General features: G+C 48.4%; 1 gene segment (V, D, J or C); it reads left to right on the top strand.

Annotated features, from left to right (window-relative positions):
• Positions 1 to 4,891: 4,891 nt before the first annotated feature.
• On the top strand, positions 4,892 to 5,393 carry LOC100949966. The segment is given in 2 exon segments: positions 4,892 to 4,940; positions 5,062 to 5,393. Coding segments are annotated over 2 exon segments (381 nt in total).
• Positions 5,394 to 17,095: the final 11,702 nt, after the last annotated feature.

Genomic DNA, 17,095 nt, shown 5'->3' on the forward strand with positions numbered 1-17,095 from the left:
CCTCTTGACTGCTTCAGTGACTCTTTCTCTAAATATTGTTGGGCATTCCTCCTTTCCCTGAACCACCTCTGTTAATTTGGAAAAGTTGAGCATTTTGATCTGACTAGCTTCCATGTCTTTATAAAAGACACTAGCATGTGTTACAGAGATGGGATTCTCTTTGACCCAGTTGTTGATTCCACTTGGGACCCCCTCGAACTTTTGATTTCCAGGTAGGAACTTTGACTAGGGCATGGAATTGGTCCCCTTAGACCTGACCAGCTGCCCAAATCCTGTTTCTCTCATCTACAGACAGCAATGTGAGACTAAGACACACACATCTTTCCATGACAAATCAAAACCAACAGCCAGATATTCAAATTCCTCTGTGAATTTCCCAGGGTCAGCAGAGAAATTCCATAACTTTTCTATACACATCTCAATATCGCCCATTGAAAATAGAACATGAACACTCACAGGCTGCCCTGTAGGTTCTGATACCTCCCGCAAAGGACATATAGAAGGGAAGTTAGGATCCAGAAAGGGGGCTGAAGAGAAGGAGTGGGGTCCTATGCTGGTGGGGCTGAGCCTCCTCTGGGGCTAAAGCAACAGCTACAGACCTGATCACTTCCTCAAATTCTCAGGCCTGTTCAAAGTCAAAGAGCCATTTGGAACTCTCCCTGTCTCCTCAAGCCAACACTTTTCCATAAAAGATTCACAATATTGGGTATTATCCCTCAGGCCCCACCAGCAGGAAGTATCAGGACCCATGTTGTCCTAAAGTTTCCTCTTATGCTTTCTCCTAGGAGTTTTACACTGTTAGCTCCTAAAATTTAAGTCTTCGATTCACTACAAGTTAATTTTTTGTGTGTATGGTATTAAAATGTCAGTGTCCAGTGAGAAAAGCCCACATCACCAAGTCCCAAAGCTGCCGATGCCGTCGGGGATGAGGAGAGAAGGGAACACTTTTACACTGTGGGAGGCACTGCAAACTAATACAGCCTCTTGGAAAGAAGTATGGAGAATCTTCAAAGAACTCAAACCAGATCTTTCATTTGATCCTATAATCCCATCATTAGGCATCTACCCAAAACAAACAAACAAAAAAATAGTTTACCATAAGGATATTTTCACTAGATGGTTTATCACAGCTCAATTTACTATTTCCAAGATGTAGAAACAATCTAAATGCCCAACACATGGATGGATTACTGAACTCTGGTATATGTGTATAATGGAATACTATTCAGCCATTAGAAAGACGGAGATTTTACATCTTTTGTATTAACCTAGATGAAGTTGAAACACATTCTTCTTAGTAAAGTATGGCAAGAATGGAAAAGCAAATATCCAATGTACCCAATACTGATATGAAGCTGTAACCAAGACAAAAACTCAAGTTAGAGGGAAGAGAGAGGAGAAAGAGGGGAGAGGGGGGATTGGTGTGTTCCAGGTGAATGGGCACAATGTAAGGGTACACGGCATACCTTCTGGGCAGAGGACACAACCACAACAGGGACTTTACCTAACAAATGCAAACATCGTAACTTAATTATACCCTCATATTCACTGGAAATAAAAAAAAAAAAATGAAAAATGAGTCTGCTGAAACCACATGAACTATCAGACTTAACAGGCCCTGAACGAGGCCCTGCTCCATGAGGAGCAGAGATGAGTGGGAGGGCACTGACTCAACTTTGGAATCTAGGGGGCAGAGTGCAGGGGAGGAATCTCCAATATGGTTTGACTGATTGCAAAATCTAGAACTAAAGGTTTACAAAGGGGACCCAGTCCCATTTCTGCTTATAATGTCAAAATGAAATTTAATAGAGAAAGCTAATGAACCAAAAGCTGATACTATTTCATATCTTCTGACCAAACCTATAGACCAGTGGTTCTGAACCTTCCTAATGCCATGGCCCTTTAATACAGTTCCTGTGGGTCGTGACCCACAGGTTGAGAACAGTTGCTGTTGACAGTCTCACATTATAATATCCAAAGTGTCTTGATTAAAATTAAAGAAGACTTGTCATATCAAGAACAAGAAAAATTATAACTTGGATGACAAAAGACTATTCATCACACTGAGAGGACGTAGGCGATAAAATTGTTGGCTGGATAGAATCCTTGATGAACTTGATGAGCTGGTTCAGTTAATCTCGAAACACATATGATAGGAGAAAGTCTCTGAAAATAAGTCATAAAAACAAATTGAATAAAAATTAGCAGACAATTTTGTAAAGAAAGAAAAAAGTCTCTCTAGGAACTTAAGAACAAGTAACTACAGTATGAAACTAAAATTTAGACATTAGAGAAGTTACTTCCCACTAGTAGAAAGTACAAGTAGTAGTTACGTCAGCCCAGCAGGGGGAGCTGTGGGTCTTCTCAGGGCTGAGCCAGGCCTGAAACCATCTCAAATGTTCCAATTTAATGGTCCCTGGGCCTGAGCTCACTGGCTTGAGTTAGAAGGGACAGCAGGTGCTTCCTCCCAAGGGGCAAACTCAGAGCTCACACCTGAACAGTCTACCTGACAGTGTTGTTCCTTCCTGGGCCAATGACACAGACTCGGATGGTGCTGATGGTGTTGGTGAAGGGTTCATATTTGCATAATGCACAATTCAACACATGCCCTCCTCCCAGGATAGAACACTCCCCACCCTCTCCCACAATAGAGCCATCTCAGAGTCCAGCAGAAACTGTGGGTTCTTAGAGTGTTTGGAAAGCCCACACGGTGGCCTGGATGCCCATCCTTCTCCTCTCCCTCCTCACTCTCTGCCCAGCTACATAAAGATTTCAGAGACGCCTTTGAAGGGGCCCCTCTGTGTTCTTTCCTCAGTCCTCTCATGTGTCTGATTTGGTTTCAGGGTTCTGTGTTGAAGCGACTGTGGTGACTCAGGGGACCTTGTACTCTGTCTGCTGGAGTGACAGACACTCTCGTGAGACTATAGCGTCAGAGCAGCCACCAGTGGTCACCATCCTTTCTAGATGAACCATAGTCTGCCTAAGTCCCCAGGACAGAGCTTGATGATGACAATCACTCCTGGACACCTACCTGGTTCTCAGGATCCCTGCTCGGGGGCAAAGCTGCCCTGACTCTCTGGGGGACCCAGCCCAAGGTCCAGGCTGAGGACTATAGCAGGGTAACTCTGCAGAGGTGCTCAGCACCGGGACATGCCCAGAGGGAGGACAAGACCTAAACCTGCCTTTGACACAGGTGATGGCGTGATGTCAGGGTCACACAGCCAGATGCCTGAGCTCTCTGGGCAGACTTCCTGTTGATCATCTTTACAGAGAAAGGTGAATGTCAGACCAGGGTTTCTCAGACTTTCATGGGGAAATGGATCATCTGGGAACCTGTACCATGTGGACTTTGACTCAGTGACTCTGAAATGGAGGCTGGGATTCTGCATTTATAAAAAGTCCCTTTCCCCAAATATCCACATGTGAGCTTCAATGTCACCAGAAAAATGAGCATAGTGGATCAGCTGAAGCCATCAGAAAACAAAAGCCCAAGAGAAACTTCTCATGGAAGGAACTGAAGGAGTTGATGTCCTTTAGGAAGGGTCCCCAAGAGCACACAGGGACACGACCAGAGAGCACAGCTGAGGAGCTGGGAGAGGCTGTGATTTGTGTGGGAAAGAAAACAAAAAGAAAGAAAACACACCCCAACTTCTGTCAACCCGACCCTTCACCTGGAGCCTGTCTGATCCTCACACGGGCTTCTCCTCCCGTCCCTTCTACACAATGTACCATCGTCACCCCGCCCCCTCCCGTCTCTGACTCATGACTTCCCTCCTCAGTCCTCAGGTCTCTCTCCCTGTCATTCCACTCCCTTCTCTCCTGCCAGCTCCTCAGCTTATTACTAAACTGTGTGTAAGTGAAAAGCCACAGGCATTCCTTCTGTGACGGTTTACTCACACATACTCTATTTTTCATGATTTTCTCTGACTTCAACTTGAGAAGAAACCCCAAGGGAGCTGATTCCCTTCTCTCACTACTGAAAAGATCTTCTCCTGGGAGCAGCGCCTGTGGCTCAAAGGAGTAGGGTTGCCAGCCCCATATACCGGAGGTGTTGGGTTCAAACCAAGCCCTGGCAAAAAACTGCAATAAATAAATAAATAGATCTTTTCCTTCTCCCTGGGACTCCCCTCACTCCCCAGTGACCCTAGTGTGTTCCCAGCCTGCTCCTTTATTCCCCAGACAGTCCCCACTCTGCACCTTGTGTGTGATCTCCTGAGGGAACAAGTGGGGAGAGGGAAACCGGCTTCAAGAGCAGCCTGGGAAGTGGGTTCACAGCTGAATTGTCCGCGTTGTCAGGTAGTGTACATTTTACGTAATGTGCAGTTTGTACAGGAGACCCCCTTCCACTTAATGTGGGGTGAGTTGTGTATCCTGTTCCCACTGAGGAGGCTCAAATAAAAGACTAAAGTCTGACATGAGACAGGAGCTGCCCTGAGGAGGGGCCTCACTCTGCCTTTGGGCAGGGAGTGAGCAGTGGTCAAGGTTCTGGTAGGGGCAGGAGCCTCTGTCAGGACCCCCTGGCATCTCGTCACAGACACACTGGAAAAGGACATGGGCAACAGGGAGCGATATGGACCCACACTGACAACTCTGTGGGGTTCAGCTGGGAACCCAGACTCCTGGCCCTGGGTTCTGCTCAAGGCTCACTAGAGCCACATGCTGGGTCCTCCCTGGAACCCTGGGATCCTCAGACCAAGCCCAGCCTGGCCGCCCTCTCCCAGAAATGACACCCAGCCACTGGGGCTGCACACAGGCCCAGGGAGGGTTGGGCAGGGCAGGGGAAGAGCAGCACATTTGCATGCAGGGCCCCCCTCTCTCCTCTGGGGCTGGAGGGGGGATAAGAGAGACCTGCAGCGTTTCTGCCTCAGCAGAGCTCTGGGGTGTCTGCACCATGGCCTGGACCCCACTCCTCCTCCTCACCCTGTTCCTTCACTGCACAGGTCAGGATGGTCCTCAGCATCCTGACCCTCCAGCCCACTGACACCTCCTCCTACACCCATGCTGGGACTGTCCTGCCCTCTGGTCCTCCTTCCAGGACATAATGGGTGTTTTTGTTTCCAGGGTCCCTCTCCCAGCTTGTGCTGACTCAGCCTCCCTCTGCATCTGCCTCCTTGGGAGCTTTGGTCAAGCTCACCTGCACCCTGGACAGTGGGCACAGCACCTATGGAATTGGATGGCAGCAGCAGCAGCCAGGAAAGGCCCCTCGGTATATCGTGGGGCTTAGCAATGATGGAACCAGCAGCAAGGGGGATGGGATCCCTGACCTCTTCTCTGGCTCCAGCTCTGGGACTGACCGCTACTTAACCATCTCCAACCTCCAGTCCGAGGATGCGGCTGATTATTACTGTCAGACTTCAGATTGGGGTATTTCTCACAGTGACACAGGCAAGTGAGGAAGTGGGACAAAAAATTGCTGCCTACTCAGGCTTTTGTTTTATGACATATTTGAAATTTGAAAATATGACCCATATGTACAAACTCAACTTGGAAACACCTCTGGGTTAAAATATGCTACTCTCAATTTTCCATTCAATGTGTCAGAAGACCCAGGGCAACTCAAAAGAAAAAAATCCCAACTGATGACACCGAAATATTGCCTTTTTATCCAAATGTGCTAAAACCAGCATCTTTGGAGCTGGTGATTTTTACTTGAAAGGTAGAAAATGAGTCTCTACTGACTCATGTCTTGCTCAGAGCCAGGAACCATCCCAGCAAGTCGACAGTCCTACAGCATGGACTGTCCCCTCCCAGTTGTCACATCAGAGACCTCCCAGTCACCTGGGATCAGGGCTGCCTGAGGCTCCCTACATCCCAGGGACTGGACAGTGGGATGTGAAATGCTACCTGAGGACAGTGGCCTGACTCACTCTTGGGTTCCTGCAGCTGTAGCTGTCACCCAGCGTGGAGGGGCCTGAATGGCAGCAGCAATGTCTGTGAGGGCAGGAAACCTCCTTGCTGGAGGTGAGAGGGGAAGTGAGGCTCCACCTCTGCTGGGAAATGCTAAGCCTGCTCCAGGGACGTTAGGGTATGAAGGTCACATGAATGTGATTTTCCTGCAGCTGATCCCACTCAGGGACATGGTGACCCCACAGGTGGGTATTCCTGAAGCCATAGGCACTGATTTGTGTCCTTTTCTCTCTTGCCCCACTGGGGCTTCTCAATAATCCAGACTGTCATGTGGGGTCTGTGGGACATCAGGGAACAGAAACTTCCCAACCTGTATACGTGTCACTCCCCCTGTGAAGGTAGTGATGTGCCTGGGTCTTGAGGCGACCTTCCCTTACACAGGGAGCTGACAGACACTGGGGGTTAGGTGGAGACTGATACCATGGCTCCCGTAAGTTATCCTGACTTTGTGGCCTATTGCAGAAATGACAAAACTTCTGGTGTCCCAGTCTGATTCTCCGTTGTCAGCCAGCTCTTTGACACCCTGTGATCAAGGCTGAAGGTCAAGCCGATCATCACTGTCACAGCTGAACACAATCTGATGCCAACAAGAGCCCCCATTCACAGCGGAGTAAGACAAGGGTCAGCCCTTCATGTCTACCCATCAAGCCCATCCCTCCTGTGTCCCTGCCTGTGACCAACACCTGATTAGGTTGTGGCTTCTGCTGTCACTTGTGTTCCCAGAAAGTCTGATCCTGTCAAGTTGGCTCATCTTTAATGGGGTCGACAAGAATAACACCTTCTCTCCCTGGCTTCCCAGTGAGACAAAATATGTAGTGATTGCCCCAGAAGTTATACAAGTTCCCTCATGTGAATGGGGTGTCCTGGGGACTAGAAATGCACTTTGTGTGACACAGAAAACTCAGGTTCCTTTGCAGTCCCCTAGTTGTCAAATGCACCTGGCCTAGGTTTTGTGGATCATTTTGTTAGCTGTGAAGCTTTAGGGAAGCTGAGTCCAGTTTAGTCTCAAAGGGTGTCCCAGGGGGCTCCCAGATACCCAGGTGCAGGATGAGCTCTCCCTGTAAGGAGCTGATGGTTCAAGGATCCTTCACTCCTAACATTCCCTACTTGAACCTCATGAACCCAATTTTCTCCTCTCTCATACTTGAGGTGGGATGATGCTGGAGTGCACTTCAGTTCTCTGGGAGCTTCAGATAAGCTTTCTGATCAGATCCTTTTCAGATCCTTCACTCCTAACATTCCCTACTTGAATCTCATGAACCCAATTTTCTCCTCTCTCTGATACTTGGAGTGGGATGACGCTGGAGTGCACTTCAGTTCCCTGGGGACTAGAGGGATTAAAAATCCCAGCTCATAGAAAGCTGCACCTGCTCCAGCAGAATCACCCCAGAGCAGCCCGGGGAGCCGCTCTCTGCTCCCTGCTCCTTCCTGCATGGACTGGAACCTGGGCTCTTCTGCCCCACACAGGATTCCAGTCCCTTAATTCCCCACAGGTGACCAGGGGCTGGAAGACGGGTGGAGTAATTGTCTCATAGGCAGTGTCTGTCTGCGATGATCAGAAAGCACTTCTAGCCGTCTGTTCAGACAGAATCCCCATCTCCACACCGGCCCCTCAGGAACTGACTGTGACAGTGAAGGCTGACCCTGAAGGATGTGTAGGCTCAGCATGTGCAAGGCTGGAATGTAAGCAACAGGGAGGCTCAGCTGTGGGTGGCCCAGGTCCAGCTGTTCAGTCAGAGGCTGAGCTCTCTGCAGTGTGGGTCCTGCAGAGAGACTTAGGGAGCTGAGGCCCCAGGGTTATGCAGAAAAGCAAAGTGAAGTGAGCAGGAGGAGGTCAGAGGACAGGTGGGGGGGCAGATGTGGTAATGGGGGTGCAGCATGAAGAAAAGATTGTCTCTTGTGACTCTTAGTGAGAGGACACATGGGGACTAGAGCTGTGACAAAGAGAAGACCTGACACATGGGGACTAGAGCTGTGACAAAGAGAAGACCTGGCAGGTCCTGAGCTCTTGAATTGAAGAAAACCCGGGCTTGTTCCTGAGGGGTCCTGGGAAAGATCACGGAACAACCTTGGTTTCTGTCCTCTATGTAGGGTCATCTGTTCCATCTGCTGTCCCTCCAAGCTCCTCTGGGGTGTGCAGGTCACATCCTCCCTGTGGTCTCTGTCCCAGCACCACCTCTCATGGGCAGGTCACACTCTCTGCTGAGTAGGGCAGAACAGCCCAGTGGAAATACATAGATTTGTAGAAAGAGTCTGCCTGTGCCCAGGGTGACTGAGGAGACGTGGGCATCAGGGCTCCACTAGGGGCCTTGGAGAGCAGAGCAGAGATGCTCCCTACACCTGGCCTCCTCCCTTTCCTCCTCCCTCCCTCTGCTCAATAAGGCTCAGGCCAGGTAAAGACTCAGGGCTGCCTGAGGGCCCCTCACAGCCCAGGGCCTCCATCCCAGGTCCTGTCCCCACACTCTGTATCTGAGATGGCAGGAATGTTTACTCCATGTGCCCACGGTGTGATTAGAGGGTGCTGAGTCTAACCTTGAAATGGACTAATGTCCTCTCAGTGTCCAGGGAGGAAAGAGAAGGGTCAGTAATGAGGAGCCCCCTAGGTCTCACGTCCCTCTTCTCCCTCATGGTCACACTCAGTGTCCGCGTCACCCTAGGAGATGTGCCTGGGATGGGCAAACATTTTTCATTCATATTCTTCTCTTTCTGCAATCTGTGTCAGTGAGGAGCTCAAGGGAACAGGGGTGCAGAGAAAGAGGCTGGGCCCGAGGGCAGGTCCTGGCCATCTGGGGACCAGGCTCTGCTCTGCCCAGGGAAGAGGAAGAGGAGCAGCTCCTGTGCCCTGGAGGGAGGGGCCACCCTGTCCCCACTGGGCTTCCTGCCTGAAGGGGAAGCTCCTCAGGGAGAAAGAGCTTCCAGGATTGTCCTGTAAACCACACAGGGACCGGGCAGGAAATGCCAGGGGTAGGAGACTGCGTGGACACCTGGGACAATGTGTGTGAGACATGGACCCTGCTCACCTCCACTTTGGGAGAGGAAACAGTGCACAGAGGGGCAGGTCTAGGTCTAGGCAGCAGGGGGCACTATGGCCTCTCTAAGGCCTGAGCTTTGGTCCCAGCTGGGAGCCCTGCTTGGCCTGTCTGAGTCCTCTGCCCTATAGTTACTGGGCCAGCAGCTATGTCCTCACAGGCCTCTGGAACACGAAAGAAAAGGCCCACCCAGGCCCACCCCTACCAGGATCAGCTTTCCAAACAGTGTGGCCTCGAACAGCCCAGGGGGAGCCTGGCTTGCATGAAGGGTCCTTCTTGTTTCTGGGCTTCCAGAGGAGAGGGACTGGGGGGCCAGTGCTGCTTCTCAGTATGCACAGCTGTGCGGGGTCTCCAGCATGGGTGCCCCCTCTTCTCCTGTCCCCTTCTCTCTTGTCCAGGTATCAGGTTGGGGATAAAAGCACCAGGGACTCTGGACATGTCTCTGTCCACTGATCCAACCCTCTCCCTCTGTGCCTGTCCTAAAGTTCAGGGTCCTGGGCCCAGTCTGTGTGGATGTGACCACTTGCAGCCTGCGAGCCTGGGGGAAGGTGGCCTCCATGTCATTCCTGGAAGCAGCAGTGATGCTGGGTGAGACTTCTCCTATGGGACCAGCAGCTCCCAGGCTGTGCTGACTCAAAATGCCATTGTCAACAACCCCCTGTCCTGAAGGAACTGGCTGTGCTCTGACAGCCCATCCAGAGTAGTGTCATTAGGGTTCATTGACCATCCAAACCTTCATCCCAATCAGCACCAATAAGGCTGAAAAGAGCAGTGCTAGTGGGAGCTCCTTATACCCCAACCCTGTGCCTGATTGTGGGGGGCCCTGTGTGGAGCTGAAATTCAACCCCATCTCCAGCAATGTGATGAATGAAGAGGGACATGGCAGGATGGTCAGCCCTGCAGGACGCCCACCTGGACCCCAAATGGGCAACGGTGGAAGCCAGTGAGGAGCTGAACACTGACTCCCACCTGGTGATGAGAGTGCTGGACAGGAGAAAAGAATCAAGGTCACTAGCACCTCAGCTGTCCCTTCCCCTCCCTGGTGTCACTGAGTTACAACAGAGTCCTGTGGGCAGCTAATCTCACACCTCCTCTTAAAGGGGTCATGTCTGTACAAATCACTGCTCCCCTTTCCCCGGGAAGGTGAGAGTTGGACCACTCAGCTGGGCCAGTGGGGAGCTGAGCCCACAGCCCCAGGCCCTTGTGCTTCACCTTAGCGGGGAGGGTCCCTGATTCAGAAGGTTAAATAGGAGCCAGAGTCTCCTAATGTATCACGCACAATGTGTGGGGTGCAAAAGATGACACTTGTCATGTTAAGGAGCAGAAATGTGACAACTTACAGGAGAGACGAAAATCAACACACACCAACACAGAAGTTACTCGGTTACTGAAATTATGTGACAGAGATTTTTTTTTTTTTTTTTTTTTTTTTTTTGAGACAGAGCCTCAAGCTGTCCCCCTGGGTAGAGTGCCGTGGCATTACAGCTCACAGCAACCTCCAACTCCTGGGCTCAAGCGAGTCTCCTGCCTCCGCCTCCCAAGTAGCTGGGACCACAGGCGCCCGCCACAACGCCCGGCCATTTTTTGGTTGCAGCCATCATTGTTGTTTGGCGGGTCTGGGCTGGGGACTCGAAACCGCCACCTTAGGTGTACGTGGCTGGCGCCTTAGCCGGTTGAGCTATAGGCGCCGAGCCGTGACAGAGATTTTTAAAGCAATAATCGTAACAACCTTTGATGAGTAACTAAAAACACCTTTTAAACAAATGGCAAAGGGGAAAATATAAAATAAATATAAATGACAAAGATCAAACCAAACATAAATTTTTTAAAACTCTGAAGAATAAAATAGGTGGAATTTTATAAAGAAAGTTCAGGAGGGACTTAAGAACCCATAACAGGTGAGAATCTGGCCCTGGGAAGGTTCTCCACACAGCAGGAAAATAAAGTGAAAACAGAGGCGTGAAGAACTGAAATGTTTTGACTCTGATTTGACCTGGGGAAATTTAAAGCATTAAATAGTTTGTTGAGAGAAAGTAAGGGCTACATTTAGCTCCTCATAATCGGCCCAGTCACATTCTCCTGAGGATGTCACCAAGGAGCCCTGAGGACTTTCTCAGAGCAGAGCAAGGCCTGAAATAAACTCACAGGATTCACCTGGGCCTGTGCTCCCTGGAGCCCTCACTCACTCTGTCCCCAAAAGGGATGATCAATCTCACCTGCGGCTCTAGCCCTTGAGAGGCGACCAGCAGTCCCTGTCCACCTGTGTCCACCAGAAGTCTGGACAAGCCCCCGAACTCTGATTCATGATACAAAGAAGAAACACTACTGGGCTCCCATGTGGTCACCAGGATCCCTGCTGGGGATGGAGCTGTCCTGTCCCCCTCAGGCCCCAGCCAGAGGACACAGTACTACTGCTGGTTACACCACAGAGCTGTTCAGTGAGTGACCCAGATGGGGACCAAGACACGAGCCTGCTCTTAACCCAGCCGGGGTACAGATATGATCATAATATAGCTGGATCACATTATCACATGCCTCAATTCTCAGGAAAACCTAAATTGTGACCATACAAAGACAAATAGGTGTGGGGACGTGTCTGAACTGAATCCTATGTGTGTTTGAGGCTTGTAGTTGAGAAAATGATGGATGATTTGTGAAGAACTGGTCCCAGAAAGCACGGAATCCAGTGTGCTGTAATCCCAGCCTGCCTCAGAGTGAGGGGCTGGAGTCAATGTCTACAGATAATGGCCTTCTCTGACCATGCACAAAGGGAAGGAGACTGTCTTCAAAATATTATCGACATTATTATTTTTTGTTGCATTTTGGAGCAATACAAGTTCATTGCACAAAAATATTAGAAAGTTTTTTTAGAGTATTTTCTTCTTAAAGAATACATATGAACCTTATTTCAGAATCTGAGTGTATTTCCTTTATGTTTGTTTTTAAATTTCCAACTCCTATAATTAAATCACTCTACTACTCACAGTTTACCTTCTATTCACTTCTATATTCAGTCAAGATTCACATAAGTAATTTTATTTTTATTAAAAAGAATATTTTACTGACCATTATATATTACCTTATTCTAACTGATAATAATGTATTATAGTATTTGTCTAATTCTGTTTTTTTCAAGAACTAATAACGATACGGTGATATTTTTATTATTATTAAGTAGACTCATTATTAACTTATTATTATTAACAGACTACTCATTATTTCTGTGCATTTTGGGTGGTGAGAGGGTGATTTTTGCCATTTTGAATGGGAGGCAAATGGAGAAACCAGATGTGAGTCTCCAGGGTCTCTGTCTCTGAGGACAGATTCAGTCCCAAGGAACAGTTCAGAGGCAAATCCATGCATGCAGACTATAAAACAGGAAGTTCAAAATTTAATGAGCACATGAATCTTCTGGGACTCTTTTAGAAGGTGGATTTTGACTCAGTAGGTCCTAAGTGGACCTGAGACTTTGAATTTCAAGTAAACTCCCTGACACACAAAATACACATAATTGTTTCCAAGTAAACAAATCCCTGAGAACAGGATGAAACAGGAAGGCAGAGAAGATCCAGAAAGAAACTCCCAAGGAAGGGACCTCATGTCCAGAGTAGTCTCACTGTGTCACACATTGTATTGTTAAATCTCTGTTTTTCAAAGGGAAATTATGAGAAGAAGAAAAAAGAAAATAGTTCCCATTCATAGGGAAAAAAAGCAAACAAAATGAAGCACAGCAATTTGAGAAAACACACAGAGAGAGAGACACACACGGTGGAAACTGTCCCCAGAGAAGCACATGCTTTAGGATCACTAGACAAAAACTTCAAATCAGCTATGATAAATATATTCAAAAAATAAAGAAAGTTATTTTAAAATTCAAACATGGGAAGTATGTTTCATCCAAAAGAGAATTTTGGTAAAGAGTCATTGACCTAAACACAGAGAAGTTGATGATATCCTCTCTGAGGGAGAGGTCAGAATAAGAATTTTAAAAGTGGCTCGGCACCTATAGCTCAACTGGCTAAGGCGCCAGCCACCTACACCTAAAGTGGCAGGTTCGAATCCCCAGCCTGGACCCACCAAACAACAATAATGGCTGCAACCAAAAAATAGCCAGGTGTTGTGGTGGGCACCTGTGGTCCCAGCTACTTGGGAGGCGGAGGCAGGAGACTCGCTTGAGCCCAGGAGTTGGAGGTTGCTGTGAGCAGTGATGCCATGGCACTCTACCCAGGGGGACAGCTCGAGGCTCTGTCTCAAAAAAAAAAAAAAGAATTTTAAAAGTGCAGAACCTTAGAGACTTCTGTCATACCAAGTGCACCAACATATGTGTAAAAAAAAAGAAAGAAAGAAAGAAAGAAAGGAGTGGAGAAAACTACCAAAAAAGTATTTGAAAAATGATAAAGATTTCCCAAATTTGATGAAAATCTGTGCACATCTCTCAGAATCTCAGTGTACTCCAGCAGCTCATGTCGGCAGGGCCTATGGGAAGTGTCATGGAAAGGTAAAAGTTGTTAAATTGGGATAAGAAAAAGAAAGACTATTATATAAGAACACGTCATCTATGCTTCAATCCATAATGTGACAAGTGACCACACGTCCAGTCCTTAGACAAGGGATAGACACAACCTGAACAAAATACCTGAGATGAGGCTTTGCAGGTGTGACACCCTGAACACAGGTCAGAAGCAGATCTGTGACATGAGAGGACAGGACTATGCGCACACACACACACAGGCACACACAGACACACTCACACTCACAGGGGAGCCCAGCAGTGAGTACATTTCTTTCTGTAAGTGAGTTCTGGCCCAGAGGATGGTCCCTGTGCTCCTGAAGCCTTGGAAGGGGCCCCCACAGCATCCACAGGGGGGTGTTGCTCCATGCAGGAGACAAAGCACTGGGAGGGTCACTCTCTGTCATCAGGGAACACGGGGACATTCAGTATAAGAGGTAACAGCTGCTCTGAGTGGCTGTCATGCATGGCCCAGGCCTGAGAAGTTCCACCAGATAAATGAGGGTGAGGAGGATGATAGGACAGTACCCAGGGGATGTCAGGGCTACAGTCAGGCCCCACGGTCCCTAGGACACTCAGAGGTGGCCAGAGTGTCACAGAAGGTTCCTGTGTCAGTGTGGTGTGTACAGTGACAGAGAGCACTTCTGTGTTACAATAAACCCCACTTTCTCCCTCTGTGAGGACCCCACAGTCAAGGGTCTTATAGGGATCCATGAACACATGGAAATTTTATCTGAACATTTGTACAATATTGGGATTTGGACTTGACCATTGATTCCAGTTGGAATTTTTGATTATCTCTTGTAACAGAGGAAAGCTGTGTTCAAACCATTTATCCAGGGGGAGACTAAACTCTCCTTCCTCACGGATTTCAAATGGAATGACCATGAGGAAGGGCCCTCAGGGTCTCTGGGCATCAGGTTCCTCAGACGACCCTCATTAAAGACAACCTTGAATGCAAGGAGTCTTTGAATGCAAACACCACACATCCTCCAGTCATCCTGAACCCTGGCCAGATGCCCGGGTGACGCTTCATCTTTCCTCCTCGGATGCCCTTTCATCATTCTGGGAAGGTGGAATGTTTAGGAGAAATGAACAGCACAATATACAGCCACACTCTGGGGAGGCAGAGCCAAGAGGGAAACACGTGTTGATAACGGGGATCACAATTCCGTGGCTCCATTAGTGTCTTCATCATGAGACTTTACTTGGGGAGCTGTCACAGAAGGTGATAAAGTTTTACCTGCATAGGTTTCCTTGTAAATTATGCACAATGAAATAAACATCTCCCCTGGGATGGAGAAGGCTGTGACTGACCTCAAGGCGCTGAGTAAAAAACACCACAGGGGGCAGGTGGATGGAGGAGCAGGTTCCAGGTACAGAAGTCAGCTGGCATGAGCTGGGGGCGAATGTCACCTAACATTCTGTTGAACTAAGAACATGCATAGGTCATTATAATCAAAATGTTAAATATCCTGCTCAAATTCACGTATGATCGCCAAATATCTCACATTCCACTATTCAATCTTAATTCCTCAAACACACTCCTGAGAAATATGGTGAGGAAAATAATGGTGGGTTCAAGGGCTCTGAGTCTATAGGGGAGTTGATTCTGAATGGGGTCGGGAGAGGGAGGAAGCCGAGGAAAGCACGTCTGAGGACAGAGCACAGGCCAGACTTTATTCCAGGACATATGGCATCGTGTGAGCCCCACAGGGACAAACCTCGGGGTCCACTGTGCTCCCTTCACTGTGTCAATCAGCACGGCAATCACCACAGCACAGAATCAGAAAATCAAAACACCAGTGGACTCATGTCAGGGTAGGTGGAATGTATTTCCTATAAGAATCATGGTCCCCAAAAGGTACATATATATGTATATATTAAATAACATACCAAAGAAGGAATTTTATCTGTGTAGCATCTTCTGAGGAGGCTAACAGATTAAGTTGTCACTGATATACAGGTTTGCACTCCTCAAAGTCTACCCTTCTGCCAGTGAAAATGACAGTAATTACATACAAGTTGTCAGAAATGGAATCCCAGTATGTTAGATTCAGACTGTGCTTTGTAAAAAGATAGTGACCTGGGGAGTGGCAGAAACCAGCAGGGGACACTGGGGGACTGCCCTGTGGTCCCTACACACCAGTCACTCCAAGGAGCCTGGGCCTCAGGGCTGGGCCCTGTGCTCACTGATGGGGACTCAGCAGCTGTGTCCTCTCTGGCCCAGCACAGTCGCCTGAGCAGTGGCCTTTGTATGCTCTCAGCAGGTGTTTCCTCCCAGGGCTCCCACAAGGGGCAAAGTCAGTCCCCTCTTCTTCAATCTGCAGGGAGAGCTGAGCCCCAGCCCAGGGTCAGGGAGGGGCTGGGCAGACCCTGAGTGGAAACACATTTGCATGAGCAGCCCCTCCTGTGCAGAGGGTGGGGAGAAAACGGGGCCTGGGGCAGCCCAGCCCTACTGTGGGGACCAGGGCTGTGTCCACCATGGCCTGGGTTGAACAGTCAGGAGAAAATAGTGCTGAAGGCCAGTGAGGATAAGGGGAAATGGGTCTCCATGCATGGCTGCTGGGAGTCAAGTCACTATTGTCATACAGGATGAGAGGCGTGAGGATTCAGGAGCATTTCAGATGGAAAGCAGACTGCAGGGGACTCATTTCCAATATGATTTGATGATGGTAAAATCTGAAACTAAGTTCTTACAAAGGGGAATGCATCCCGTTTCTCTGTAGAAAGGAAAAATGAAAATTAATTCAGAAACAGTGAACCAAAAGCAGGTACTACTTCAGATCTATTGACAAAACCTCTAGAAGACCCCATAATACAATATCAAAAATGTCTTGGATACAATAAGAAATCACCTGTCATATTATGAACCAAAACACCACAACGTGGATGGAGAAAAGACTGTACATGACACTGACACTGAGATGATCTAGGTGGTGAAATGGTACGGCAGATGTGTCTAAGTCAGCAATCAGGACATCCCTTGGATCAGAGACTTTAGATGTTCTTGAAACAAAAGGGAAAGGAGAAAATTTCTAAAAAAATTAGAATCATGTAAAAAAAAACTAATGGAAATTATAGAAAAAATACAATTTTTAAAATGAACTTAAAAAAAGAAAAAGAAAAAAAGAACTCTTCGGAGAGACCCAGAACAAGTGACAAGGAAACTAAAATTCAGCCAGTGGAGAAGCTATTTCACGTGACTGGAGAACAAAGTAGGTACAATAGTTGCTTCAGCCCAGCAGGGGGAGCTGTGGGTCCTCTCAGGGCTGAGCCAGGGCTGAAACTAAAATGGTTCAAATGTAATGGTCCCGGGGTCCGAGCTCACGGTCCTGAGTTAGAGGGGACAGCAGGTGCTTCCTCTCAAGAAGCAATTCAAAGCTCACACCAGCCCAGCCTCCCTGACAGAGGAGCTGCCCCTGGGTCAAGGACACAGAATCAGATGGTGCTGGGGGTGTTGGAGAAGGGCTCATCTTTGCATAATGTACAACCCACACACACCCTCCCAGGGAGGAGGTCAGGGAGCTGGGAATGTGACAAAGGCCCATGCACCCAACCTGCTATGCATCTGGAAGGTTTTTGGAAAGGCCACACTATGGCCTGGATGCCAAGGAACAGAAAGATTTCAGAGACCAGCCTGGGAAGG

This window comes from Otolemur garnettii, unplaced genomic scaffold (assembly GCF_000181295.1).
Source record: "Otolemur garnettii isolate 467f Iridium unplaced genomic scaffold, OtoGar3 scaffold00301, whole genome shotgun sequence".
Classification (NCBI taxonomy): domain Eukaryota; kingdom Metazoa; phylum Chordata; class Mammalia; order Primates; family Galagidae; genus Otolemur; species Otolemur garnettii.